General features: G+C 43.9%; 1 protein-coding gene across 2 annotated transcripts in view; it reads right to left on the bottom strand.

Annotated features, from left to right (window-relative positions):
- Nucleotides 1-641: 641 nt before the first annotated feature.
- Nucleotides 642-12,950, bottom strand: part of LOC147239886 (glutamate receptor ionotropic, NMDA 2C-like) — a 60,061-nt gene continuing 47,752 nt past the window's right edge. For both annotated transcript variants that reach the window (XM_086194726.1, XM_086194727.1), the window contains exons 13-16: nt 11,441-11,601; nt 9,675-9,862; nt 7,571-7,803; nt 642-6,392 (exon numbers count right to left, since the gene is read on the bottom strand). In XM_086194726.1, the coding sequence (XP_086050852.1) occupies nt 4,833-6,392; nt 7,571-7,803; nt 9,675-9,862; nt 11,441-11,601 (2,142 nt within the window). In that variant the 3' untranslated portion in view covers nt 642-4,832. The remainder of the gene's footprint in view (nt 6,393-7,570; nt 7,804-9,674; nt 9,863-11,440; nt 11,602-12,950) is intronic.

Below are 12,950 nucleotides of genomic sequence, written 5' to 3'. Positions count from 1 at the left end.
TAAGGTTCGTAAAAAGCCTTCATGTATGTGGGTGTGTGCGTGATGGGAGGTGGAGGAACATCGATGCCTGTCAAAATGAGGCGAAAAAAGCAACTCTGTTGTAAATTTAGTCCCATTTTTCTGTTAAGTGATTTACTTGATTCGTCCAGCTCTTGTGTGGCTCATGTAAGTTTAGCTTTCTGGCTAATGTTACGTTAGCCTCCGGGCCAGATAAATAACATTACTGACTGTCAATACTGACAGAAATCAGTTGAAATATTGACCTTCTGAGCTTCACATGTCCTTGGTGAGGTTTGCCACATTTCTGTATTCTGGCGGCAGATCGAGCAGATTTTGTGGGGGCAACCATGTTGCCTGTTTTGTTGTCGTGGTGTAAGCGCTCTTTCCTGGGAGGTGTGACGTTTCCAAATGGGAATTTTCCCACTTCCCAGCTGCACTATAACCTTCGCATGACAAGATAGTGCACACAGCATATTTCTCCATCACCTTTAACAAAAAAAAAAAAAAACACAAAAAAAAAGAGGAATAGCTTTTGGGAAGTTTTATTTGCTAGCATTTTCATGTTGGTATGGTAACTATGACGAAACACTGGGGAGTTGAGAAGTATTTTGCCAGCACATAAAAACATGCTGAATCCCAATTAAAGTAGCACCAAGGAACTGGTCCACGCATACCGTTTTTACTCTGCAATCGTTCTGCAAAATGTCAACCCATCGTTATTCCATTAAGACGAACAACGATCCATTATAACCGGTTTCTCCTCAAAGAAAGTATGGACAGAAACAAAGGCTCTTCAGAAAAGAAGCACACATTCATGGTCATCCAAAAAGGCTCTTTAATTGGTCTAAGTGGTTACAGGGTGAGGGAGCCAGGTAATATAGATACTAGAATAGCTTTCAAATACCTCATTTAAATTTGACCATTAAGCAGTTTGAGGAGATGGGGGGGAGAAAAAAAACAGGGATGACGAGGGATTATAAAAGAGTGGAAATGAGAAAGTGATGAAATTCTTAATATAGGCAAACTGAGAGTTAATATAGTCAGAACAAATATGCCAGCAACAGCTTTACACAAAGAAGAGAAAAAAAAACAAGTGCCAGAAATGTGATTAGAAAATGTTAAGAGACAATAAATTCCTATCATATGTAGAATACATGAATATGACACTCAAATAACACGTTTCTTTATATTGATGTAGTATCTAGAATACATATTCTATTTATCGTGAGGCCCTGTGTGATGTTGTGCTGTACTGTAGCCTCACAACGAGACCCAGTGAGGAACAAGAGTCCATGGTTTAAGACACCTCGTGCTGGTCAAAGCTGTCCAGGTACCTTCATCCCTTCGCAGATTGTGTTCATGTGGACTGCTTTCACAAAGTCTCTGTCCTCAGATTCATCTCTGAACGAAGACATGGTGGGTTTCGGTCAACCCTCTTTTAACCTGCCTTTACTGGTATTTCAGGGTTGGGGTTTTTTGTTGTTGTTTTTGTTTGGTCCCTCAGGAAAAGTGGACACTGGACACCATTTGTGAACACAATACTGACGTATAATCAATTTTTAAAGGTCCAGTGTGTAGAATTTAGGATGAATTATTCATCATTAAGAAATGTAGTAATATTTATTTATAGGGTTAAATGTTGTATAGTCACCTGACACCACAAACTGTTTTCATTATCTTAGCCCTTTATATTGCCATAAGGAGTGGGGTCTTATTCCGTGGAGTCTCCAATGTTGCATGTAATGTAACTAAAATATGACAAGAACGGCTTGTCCTCGAGTTTCTTTCATCACACTTTTTTTTTTTTTTTTCACAATTATAGTTATCAACAAACTAGAATTAGTTCTGCTCTGTTTTTCTTTGTAATGCTACTTTTGACATTCAGCTACATTTATCGCTGGATGCCTTTGCACAGCAACTCCACGTTTGCATTGTTTAAGCTGGACATCACGTCGACCACAACAATGGGTATATCCAAAAAAGTAATGAAGACAGACAATGAAGACTACTGAGTATCTTCAATATTTCAATATAAATATACATATGTAGATGTATAATAGATAATTTTTATGTACTATTATATTCACAGAGATATCGCGTCAGGAAGATTCTCTGAACTCCAGTGCTTTCCTCATGGTCTCTGGGGACATTAACCATTTTAAAGCTGAATATACCGGGCAGATACATGATGCAGCTATCCAGATTACTTCCATTATCAGTTGGAGATGCTACACTGACCACCAGAGGCACAGTCCTGTGAAAACAGACTTTTTTGCCCCTGCACAGGACTCCTGTGTTTGTTGGGCCCCATCTTAAGCGCGGTGCTTGCCGGCGCTCAGTCAAGCACCGGCGTCGTTTCAAGCTGACGTTTTTTACACAGCCTCACATTTGAACTAGCAATGAACTTGTGCTGGCAGGTGCTTAGATATGTTAATGAGGTATGGTCTGGCCCAACCAGGGCACATTACTATTTTGGGACACCAGAAAATGCAAATGCTTGCAACAGAGGGCATAAAGAGGCTGGTTTCTGGTCAATGGCGCTATGTGTTAGTGCTATTTAAAGGGGGCATCAATCAGATGAGCAGATGCGCGGCATTGCAATGTGGTTCTATCGATCCCCGAAAACATGGAAACTGGCTGCCACCTCCTCCCAGGCTTGCTTCACCTCCGCTAGATTCATCAGATGCCTGCTGCTCCCTCATATAAACATCAGACGTGATCTTGTGCCTTCACCTTGAGTACGAGGGGATCGGTTTCTCCAGATGAGAAGCGCTAGCCTCTCCTGAGTTGAAATGCGTGGGCCACAGAAAAAATAGCATGCAAAGTCTTGACACAACTTGAGCTTAAAAAGGGAATGATGAGTGGCACTCTAATTGGTTTGATGTCTTGCCTGAAACATACCTCTGAATAATTAGGTGCCTAATGACTACCTCTACCCACACATAGCCCCATGCGCCAATCACTTAAATAGGGCCCAGTGTGTATGAATATGATAACACTGAATATGAGGCAATGTGAGACTGCTAAGCTGGTTATACGTGGTTTTTAACCCATTCAAATAGATGAATCGAGTCTATGTGGGTCCATGATCCTGATCAATATATTTAGTACATGCAGAAATGCTGACAGTCTGTGGAATGCTGTTGAAATACTGGCAATGTAAACAGGACGAAAACACTGATCCTGAAAGCGACACTTCACCCAGGAAGTGTAATTTGCATTTACTCACAAATGGTGTAAAACACAAGTGTCTTCCCTCTTGCAATACTTCTTAGTGAAAACTGCAGAAAAAAAAAACCTCAGCTACATATATTTAGCTCAAAGCTTTTGCCGACGCAGTTCTAGCAGTAAACTGTCAAACCTCACACCGTTTTTGTGGGTATTTCAAAAGCAAAATGCCCTTTTTTTTTTTTAGCCAAGTATCATTTCAAACTCTTCAGATGTCCCTGATGTATTTAAATTATTTCCCTTGCTTGTTTTGTGCATTATTAGACTATAAGTAGGGGTCAAGTTTCAGATGCCAAATTTTGATAAATGTGGGATCATTGTCCTGCAGGCCAGTGCAGTTACAGAATTATAAAGGAAAAGCTGAGGTGATGGGTTGCAACCAAACAACTTTAGATGTCACTAAATCCCACACACTGGTCCTGTGAATTAATGTAACATTTGTTCGCAAACAGTTGCGTATTTACACATCCAGCATTTAAGTAGGAACATTAATTTGGAGTTTGTTTGTGTCCACCTGGCGAGTGTCAGTTCAGTAGTTGCTCTCTTGCTAGCTCCGTTAGCTCTTTTGGTCTTCATCAACCCCTGAGGGAAATATCTGCCCCTTTAGCTGCTAAATGCTCCATTGTATTCACTAGCTAAGTCCTTAAATTTGTTGGTTTTCCATTTGGTGCTGAGCAGTTGGCGAACAGTGTGTCTTGGAGCTTTTCCTTTGCTGCCACCTGCGCCCGTAAATGACACCATGAGTGGTAACTGATAACCAATGAGCTGTAACCATACTTGGAATCGTGGTGATTCTGTGTGGATACATCACTGCGAGTGATTACAATTAACAACGTACATCAACTTGATACATTGCTATTATAAAAAACACTGATTATAGCCGCTTTAAAGAAGTTACCTGAAATTCATTAACAGATGTCTCAAAATGATCGTTTCATCGTAGAAAACTGTTGCTCGCTTGTGTCTGGTGTCAAAATGTTGTTTGTAACGAAACTCTTGCATCGTGAATCTTGCTACAGCAGCTGCTTTTCTATGGTGACATTTTTGTTTTTTAAAGAGACAATCCCTTATTCTTCCACTATTCTCAGTTGTAAACAGTTTATCTACTCAACAACACCCAAGAGTAAATTCCATCCACAGAAAAATATATACAACGCACGCACGCACGCACACACACACACACGCACGCACACACACACACACACAGCATCTCTGGTTATAGTTTAACCATGCGCCAACACTGTGGACTTTTGTAAATCTTAGTGCACGTTGAAGTACATAAAACACACAAGCGTTGTCGTAAGAAAGCAGCAAGTGAATAAAACCTGCCAACTCAAGATTCCACAGCTTTCTCGAGGATAAACTGGTAACAGTGTAGTCTTATCATCTTTTGTAATGTAAATCAAATCAGTCCTAAATGTCTGCCAAATTTGCAGATCCAAAATTCTACCTTTACCACACAAAGTCACATAGAAAATGGACAGTTACTTTGACTCATGAATTCTCCTTGAACGATAATCAAACCACCCAACAGACTCCACAGTGGTCATTTTTAAGAGTCTTTAACTCTAAAGATTTCCTAAGAGGTCCTTTTTGGTTTCCCTTTAGACCTCAGACTCCAGACTGGATACCCGTCTCCAGGGACGAAGCACACAAGGGCTCCCTGCAGGCTGTCCATGTATTCCCTGACTTGCCTGGGCCTCTGATCCAGTCTGGGACCCTTGATAAACGCCATAAGCCCCATACACACTGTCTTGGTAAAGCAGGGCCCTTTGACCCCCACATCGTCCACCACCACAAGCCAGCAGCTGACACACTGGGCTGGGGCTCGGCTGGCCACTGGAGGTCTGGCTGTGGTGCTGTAAGTCAAAGGGAGAGTGATAGAAGGGTAGTCCAGGATAGGAGTTCAGGTAGTGGGTGTATTGTCTGCTGAGCAGGCTGGTAGCTCTACGCACCATCCCACGTCCTAACCCAGCACCATGTCGCACTGCTTCTCCGTATGTAGGGAGATGGGCAGAGTGGGAGTATCTCAGCCTTTGGCCTTTACGCCCATTGGGCTTCCTGTGGTCCTCCCTTATGTGGAGGTAGGCCTGGTTCCGTGGGAGGCACAGGTTGTTTCGAATTGTGGCAGGGTTGTAGGCCTTTGCCGGTGTGGTTGGTGTAAGAATGCATGGGAACAGGTCTGGCAAAGTGGAAGGTGACTGACTGGAAAGCGATGACTGGGATTCGTCAAGCTGATGTATCTGCTCACTGCCCCAAGTGGCTTTGAGGAAAGAGGGGCGGCGGTGCCTGCGTCTTCCTCTCAGCATGAGATCTTCTGGTGGCCAGGAGCTGTAGTTCTCTACCGGAGGACACATCACTTCCCCTGGGTAGAGGCTGTCAACACTTGGGGCAGAGATGTGGTTGCCTTGGAGGTGGTTGGCTTTGAGCTCACTCAGACAGCTGGGACTTTTGTCACTCTTGTCCTGATCCTTGAATTTTCTCCTCTCCAACTCCCCATCATCGCACTGGAAACTCTTGGACCTCCTTTTCCGCTGGGCAAAGCCTGTGTCAATGTGCTGATTTTGGGGCAAAGAGATGGGATGCGAGGTGTAGATGTCAGGCAGTTGGAGATCAGAGTAAGACATGAACTGTGAGTGAGCTTGAGTGTCTACATAGAGTCTCCCCGTGGTCTGGTAGTGATGAGGGTGCTGATGAGGGAGAGGCTCACTAACTGCCAAGTGGGGGCTGCTGAGGCTGGAGACAGGAAGTGGGCGGTCATACAGACAGGAAGAAGAGCGAGTTGGGAGCGTGTAGCGTAGCGGCGTGGGCCTGGTCACACTCCTCTGCTGCTTTAGAGAGGCGACAGCAGTTAAAGGTGGGCTGAGAGAGAGCTGGGGGAGGGAGGAGTGATTCTCCATAATATAAGCGAATCCTCCAGGTACGGTCTCCATGGGAACTTGCGGAACACGAACAGGCAAGCTGCTGCCGTGGCGACTCAACTGCTCTATGGTTTTGGTGGCGTTGTCAAGAGAGCTCTCAACATTGGCAGTAGAGACCAGGTCTTTGGCAGTGCGAAGCATCTTTAGCATGTTTGCTTGCGCATAGTTGGAGGTCAGGTCCGGTTTAGCCAAGCCAGATGAACGTCCCAGATCTTCCACTCCATTGAAACAACTGTAAATGCCCTGAGACGTGGGAGAGAGGCATAGAGTATGAAAAAAGATGGGGAGGAAAAATGTTAGCCAAAAAGAAAAGATGTAAATAAGAGTAATTTGTAAATGAATCAACTTCTCTGTTTAACCTTGAATCAACCCAGTGGTCTCAGGGGGACAATTTCACAGATGAGATTTCAACCAATTTGTGCCTCTCAAAACGACAATTCACCTCCTAACTATTAAAAACACTACTGGCAGTAAAAATAAAAAAAAAAGAGATTTCATTAATATCTCTTTTTATCACTGAGGCAAGACTTAGTCACAAATTTATTATGCATTCTCCCAGGACTCAAAGAAAAACTGTTTAAGCTGAGAGGATTGCTTCAATAGACTCACACGCCTAAAGTCCCCTGCAGAACAAACCGTCTCTAAGTGCATGGACAAACACAGAGCCAAATCCCATAGCTGCTCTCTGCTTACAGTTGGTTGAGAGATCCTGAAAGAGCCAAATTTAATTTGGCCCTTGGGGCCGCCCCACACGGATTAATGATCAGATAGTCATTTAGCCGTTAATCTGATAAAACCCAGATCCGGGCACAATGGTGTAATTACACAGTAGAGGAGCACAGAAGCGGTTCCCTGGTCCCAGCTTTTCAGCTCAATAATCACATTCCCAAACATCAACAAAAATGGGTACTGATTTGGGCTAATTGCCAATGAACCTAAAGCAGCCGAAGTTAAATGGTGAGTAAACATGAGAATTAGTGCTTCTGTTTTTCAGTCTCCCTTCTCTTTCTTAATCACACTACAGCTAATATTTTTAACAAGGCTCTTTAATGTCACCATGTGATTACATGCAAATATCCACTTGCACTGATTTATCAATCCCCCTAAAAGCCATTTCATGTAAAACAGCACATTAAATGAGGAAAAAGCAATCAAGAAACCACTTAAAGTCAAAATAATCAAATAGCCAATCTTTCAATCCCCCAGCCAAGTGGTTACTCAACTAATCCATTTACATCCATCCAATCAGTCACTGAACTAAATAATCAATGTAAAAATCGACAGAGCAATTTCTCAACCCCTGTTTCCATAACCAAACGATCAGGAATCAAACAAAGCAGTGATCCATAAATAACAAGCATTCCTGGTTTTGCATGAGAACAGCTAATCCATCAAATGACTGTACTGCTTGCTAATCTCACCCTGCTGATGGCCAACAGGAAGTCAAGCTTGTGCGACTTGCGGAGGGAGTGTCGCAGTTTCCAGTAGAGCAGGTGCTCCCAAGCAAAGACCAGCAGGCTGAGACCCATGGCCACCAGCAGCATGTAGAAGACCCCCGCCATGTTGTCGATGTCCAGCTTGCTGCTCATCACCTCATTCTTCTCGTTCTGGCAGATACCCGATAACCACACGGTCTCCAAACGTTGGGTGTCTCCTGGAAGGACGAGGGGTACAAAAGAGGGAAGAAAAGGAAGAGTCAGGAAAGAGCAGTCACAGAAAGGGATTCTATATTCTACAATCTCCTGAAGATCTTTATGTTCATGCATTTGATTGACAGTGCTGTCGTCAGGAGGTCTCGTATGAAAACACGGACATCACGGAAATGTACAGCTTGGTTATCACTTACATTTCTTATCATGCATTTTTAAATTCTCCTTGTTATGGTTTTACATTTAACATTTATATTCAAGAAGAAGCACCTTCCTGCGGGACACCAACGTTTACAGAACTTCAGCTGTAAAAATGTTCACCTTTTAGATGTTTTACCTGAACACTAACTCTCTCTGCAACTCAGTGTACCTGCACCGAATTATGTATTACTATGCTGAGTCGGTTGCAATCACTGCCTGATGCCTATCGGTCCTACATGCTGGTCCTTTGGCGCCAAAGTCAGCATTGGCAGATGTCCCTGCTGATGCTGAGCCAGGCCCCGGTAGAAAAAAATGGTTACGATGCCACGATGGCCTGCAGACATCAATCTAGGCAATTACATTGCTATTTAAAGGCTAACGTGTTACATGTACTTTAACCATGCACAGTCAATGCTGCAGTCATACACTTGTCTGAAGTTGTTAGATGATGTGAATGTTTGCAGATAAGGAACATGGGAAAAGGCCACGTCCACAATCATTCACTTAATACGGCTGCAAATTAAAGCCCCCCGCCCCCCGATTAAACACTACCGAGCAGCCAAAGAGTCAGTCAGCAATCCGTTTAAACACGAGTGTGTTCCAGCTTGTATTCATTTGTTTTACAACCCCGTGAAACATTAGTCACAGTGCTCTTTGTTGTCTCATGTTTACACTGGCTCCTTCTGCTTAGCTCTCTGCAAACGACTGTGCATAGACGATGACAATGCGTTTCCCTTCAAACTGTGAGAACATTACGGAAGTCCTTTCGCAGGGATTGCGTAACGCTAAACAATGTTTTGTGGGCCATAGATTCTTTTGGGGCGACAATGCATCAAGTCATGATAGGAGGAGGGACGTACGAAAAATTCAAGATTTTTCATTGGATTGAGGACACGCCACCTCGTGCAAGATGAGTCAGGAAATACTTGATTTTTTTGTTATTTTTAAAGGAAGTGAAAAGACAGGGGCTTTTAGAGTGTATCAAGCGATAAATGAACAATTAACACAGGGATTAAATCCAGGAAAATAGTTTAACTTAATTGGAACTCTAAACCAGTGCTGACATCATTAAAATTATTTTTCACTGAAACACACTCAAACATGAATTTATTGTCTCCGTGTTATGGCGGTTTGAATGTATTCAACATGCTGATAGAGCACGGTTTGAATGAGAAGGACGTACAGTTCTTAAACACACACCTCCATAAGCTTTGGTTACCACAGAAGCTGCTCCTCCAAGACTCCTGAACAGGTGGCCACCTCTTGAGCTGAGTTCTACCCAATGGGCTCCAGGGAGGATGGCCTGTTTTATCAACCAGTTGCCGTATGGTGACTGCGCCACACTATTTGTTATATCATCTGAGAGCTCCGAGTGTATGTGTGTGGGGTGCCCCTAAGCTCTCAGAGGAGGGAGGATATTAACTACCCACCGGTGGCCATCATGGTGCGTGTATGTGTGTGTGTGTGTGTGGAAGAGACATAATCATGTCTCTCACACTTCCTGCTGTTCTGCAGGATATTAACTCTTCCCTGTAAGCCCACATCCCTGCTGATACAGCACACACTGAACTGGATTGTCGCCAGTTCCTTGGTCCTCATCAGTTGGCCAGTGAGACAGAAATAAGCGCGTACAACAGGAAAGCGAGAATAATGTAAGGTTTGAATCGTTGCCAACCGTCTCCGAGGAACTGCAGCAGCGCTAGGTCGATAAGCCGTTTCCAGCGGGAGTCCTTCTGCAGAGCGATGCCGTATCCTGTGGTGGCAAACACTTTCCCGCTGCCGATGGTCACCAGCTTGCAGCCTTCATCTTTGCCAGCCATGTAGTTCAAAACAGCAGCATCGTAGATGAAGGCGTCCAGCTTTCTGTATGCAAATAAATCATCTTTGAAAGAATGTTTGGCTCCATGCATTTTATCACAACTTTTATAATTCCCTTGTACAGAAAAATATATCTTGATGAGGACGTCTCGTTCCCGACTCATAAATGTGGGTGATCTACAAATTGTTAAATTGGTGAAAGTGTGATGATTGAATGACAGCCTGAATCTCGTTTAAGATTTGTGATCCACCACCACAAGTGTTTGTCTTGAAGGTTCAGACGTCCTATAAAATGCAGGCAGAGGCCCACTGGTACAGCAACAAAACCCAACTCTGACCAGCTTGTTGTGCTCTGAGGAACAAACCTGTACTGGAGTTTCTCTTTGAATGCAGAAGTATTTCCCTGCCGTGGCAACTTTAAAGGGATAGTTTTCTCCAAAATTCAGTCCAAGATAGCTACATGCTACACTGACACTAAAGACATGGAGTCAGGGACGTTTTTCGAAACAACTTGGTTAATTTAGACTCTGATTATTTGGGTTCAGCAGTATGGAAGCATTTTGTGATTTTGTATTATGTCGTTTTTGAAGGTTTGAAAGTCGGTCCCCATTCACTTCAATTGTCTGTGAGAATTCTGCAACACCTTTTCCTAGGAAACTCCAGCAATGTTTGAGGGGACCGCAAAACTTTCAACTCCTTCCATTGGCATGACGGTGGGATGATCATGACTGAATTTTCTTTTGTGGGTGAACTATCCCTTCAAGTAGCTGATAGCATTCCAGCAAGATTTTGATACGCCCGAATGTATTTAGCAGATGAAAATAGTTTACTGAGATTAAACCAAAATGATGAACACTGAAGTCTCCATCCATCCATCCACTTTCTACTGCTTATCCTGTTAAGGGTTGTGTGTGTGTGTGTGTGTGGGGGGGGGGGGTTGGAGCCGATCCACCTATCCAGCAGCGTTCAGGTGGATGGTCACCAGTCCATCACAGGACCAAAACAGACAACCATTGGCTCTCACAGCCATGCCTACGGTCAGTTTAGAGTCTGGATTAACCTCCTCCCCTCTGGATGTCTTTGCACTGTGGGAGGAAGCTGGAGTACCAGAGAGAACCCACGCAGGTACAGGGAGAACATGGAGACTCACACAGAAAGACCCCGTGCCCAAGCCGGGGCTCCAACCCAGAACCTTCCTGCTGGGGAGGCGACAGCGCTGACCACTGTACCACCGCGCCGCCCACTGAAGTCTCCATTGCGACAAAAAAGGAATCCTTTTAGAATCCTTGAGTGACAGAGGGTAAGGTAACAGCAAGTGCGCACTTCAGGAGGCTCAAGGTGCAAATCACAGGTGTGGTATTTGGTGTTAGGGGATGAGCTGGTACTTTGTGAGGCTGCCACTCAAGAGCACTTTTAAGTACAAATTCAGTGAGACTAGATGTGATTTTCTTTCTCATCTAAAAATACTCCTCATGCCCTAATTCACAAATAGGTGCTACAACACAACAAATCTCTGCTGCATCATTCAAAGCTGTGATCATTTTTAAGTGGCAATAAGACGGATAAACAAAAAAACAACTCATACATTTGTGAAATACGTTTGAAATGTAGGAAAAACGATACCCGGTTTTGAGGCTTTCTAGCGCTTCATCCACCCCCTTCTGGTTGTATTTCATCATGTGTGTGTGCATGTCGGGGTAGTTGCTGCGGATGTTTCTCTCTGTGCTTCCATTTGGGACCGTCCCGAAGCGGAAAGGAGGGTAATGCTCCTGTGGTTTCTGGAACTGTAGGGATATAAAGCAAGAGAGGGAAGGGAAGAGAAGTGGGGGTTGGGAGAGTGAGGAGGAGGAGGAGGAGGAGGAGAGGAAGTCAGAGCAGAAATAGGAAAGGATGGGAGAGAGAGAGAGAGAAGGGGAAGAAAGAGAAGAAGTGAATTAGAAAGAAAGAGGCAGTGAGGAGAAAAAGGAGGGAGAGGAGAGAGACTGAAGGGAGGGAGAGAAGAACAGGGGGAGATGAGAGAGGATGAAAGAGATGAGGGAAGAAAATTAGGATATGAGTGAGAAGAAAAGGGGGATTTAAGAATGGTAAAATAAAGATGAGTTGGGATGGTGAGGAGAGAGAACACAAGGATGAAGGTGGGTGAAAAGAGAGGGAATGTATTAGAAGGATGGATAAACCAGAGAGGGTTGAAATAAGAAGAAAGGGAGGAAAGGAAAAATAAGAAGTGAAGAGCCTCAAAAAGCCCGAAGAGAGGAGGGAATAAAGGGACGAGGGACTTCTCAGTTTAAATGAAATCCATTTAAGAGTCACTCCATTTTTTTTTTCTTCCCAAAACTGATCTAATCAGCGTTTAATCTTGATGCTGGACGAATGGACTGGTCACCACTCCACCCACCTCAACCGGATTAAATCTGATTAACGGTCACCACACATCTGTTTGAAATGTTGCCCTTCCCACAGATTAGCCCAATCCAGTTCAATCTGCACCCGATCGAAGCCCGCAGATCCAGCAGCAAGGAACTGGAAAGCAGGTGGTAGTGCTGTTCATCTCAGAGTTGACCTTTTTTTCAGATGACTGCAAGTGTGTGTGTGTGTGAGTGAGTGTGTGTGTGTGTGCGTGCGTGTGTGTGTGTGTGTGAGTGAGTGTGTGTGTGTGTGTGTGTGTGCGTGTGTGTGCGTGTGTGTTTGTAGTCGTAACTGAAGAGTGAATGACAGCAGCACAACTGCAGAGGATTCAGTTCAGTTGCCAGACATCTATTTTTATCAGCAGCAGCCCGAACAAAAGCATAGAGGGAAGATTAAAGGATAAGAGTGTTAATATTCAATATCTCTCTTCATAGGTTGAAAACAATCCTGTGTAAAGACCCAAAAAAAAAACAACCCTAAATGGATCCCACAAAGCCTGATACGTCCTACGACACTCTTATCAGCGTATGAAATGACAGCGAATCAGCGAAATGGAATGTCATCTTTTTTGTTGTTGTTGTTTTGGTTCATTTTCTGGATAATTTGTTCTTTACCTCGAAACAACAAAGCGTGATAACTGGGAGAAACTGTTGTGCGTTGAGATTCCTTCACTGTGATGAACACGAGTTTGATAGTTTGTCAGGAGGAGGAAGGAGGCTTCACGTTT

The sequence above is a fragment of the Aulostomus chinensis genome, chromosome 23 (assembly GCF_037954235.1).
Source record: "Aulostomus chinensis isolate RoL2024-O1b breed Wild chromosome 23, RoL_Achi_v1.0, whole genome shotgun sequence".
NCBI lineage: Eukaryota > Metazoa > Chordata > Actinopteri > Syngnathiformes > Aulostomidae > Aulostomus > Aulostomus chinensis.
Note: the sequence above shows the minus strand (reverse complement) of the source record. Positions and strands in the feature narration are given on the sequence as shown.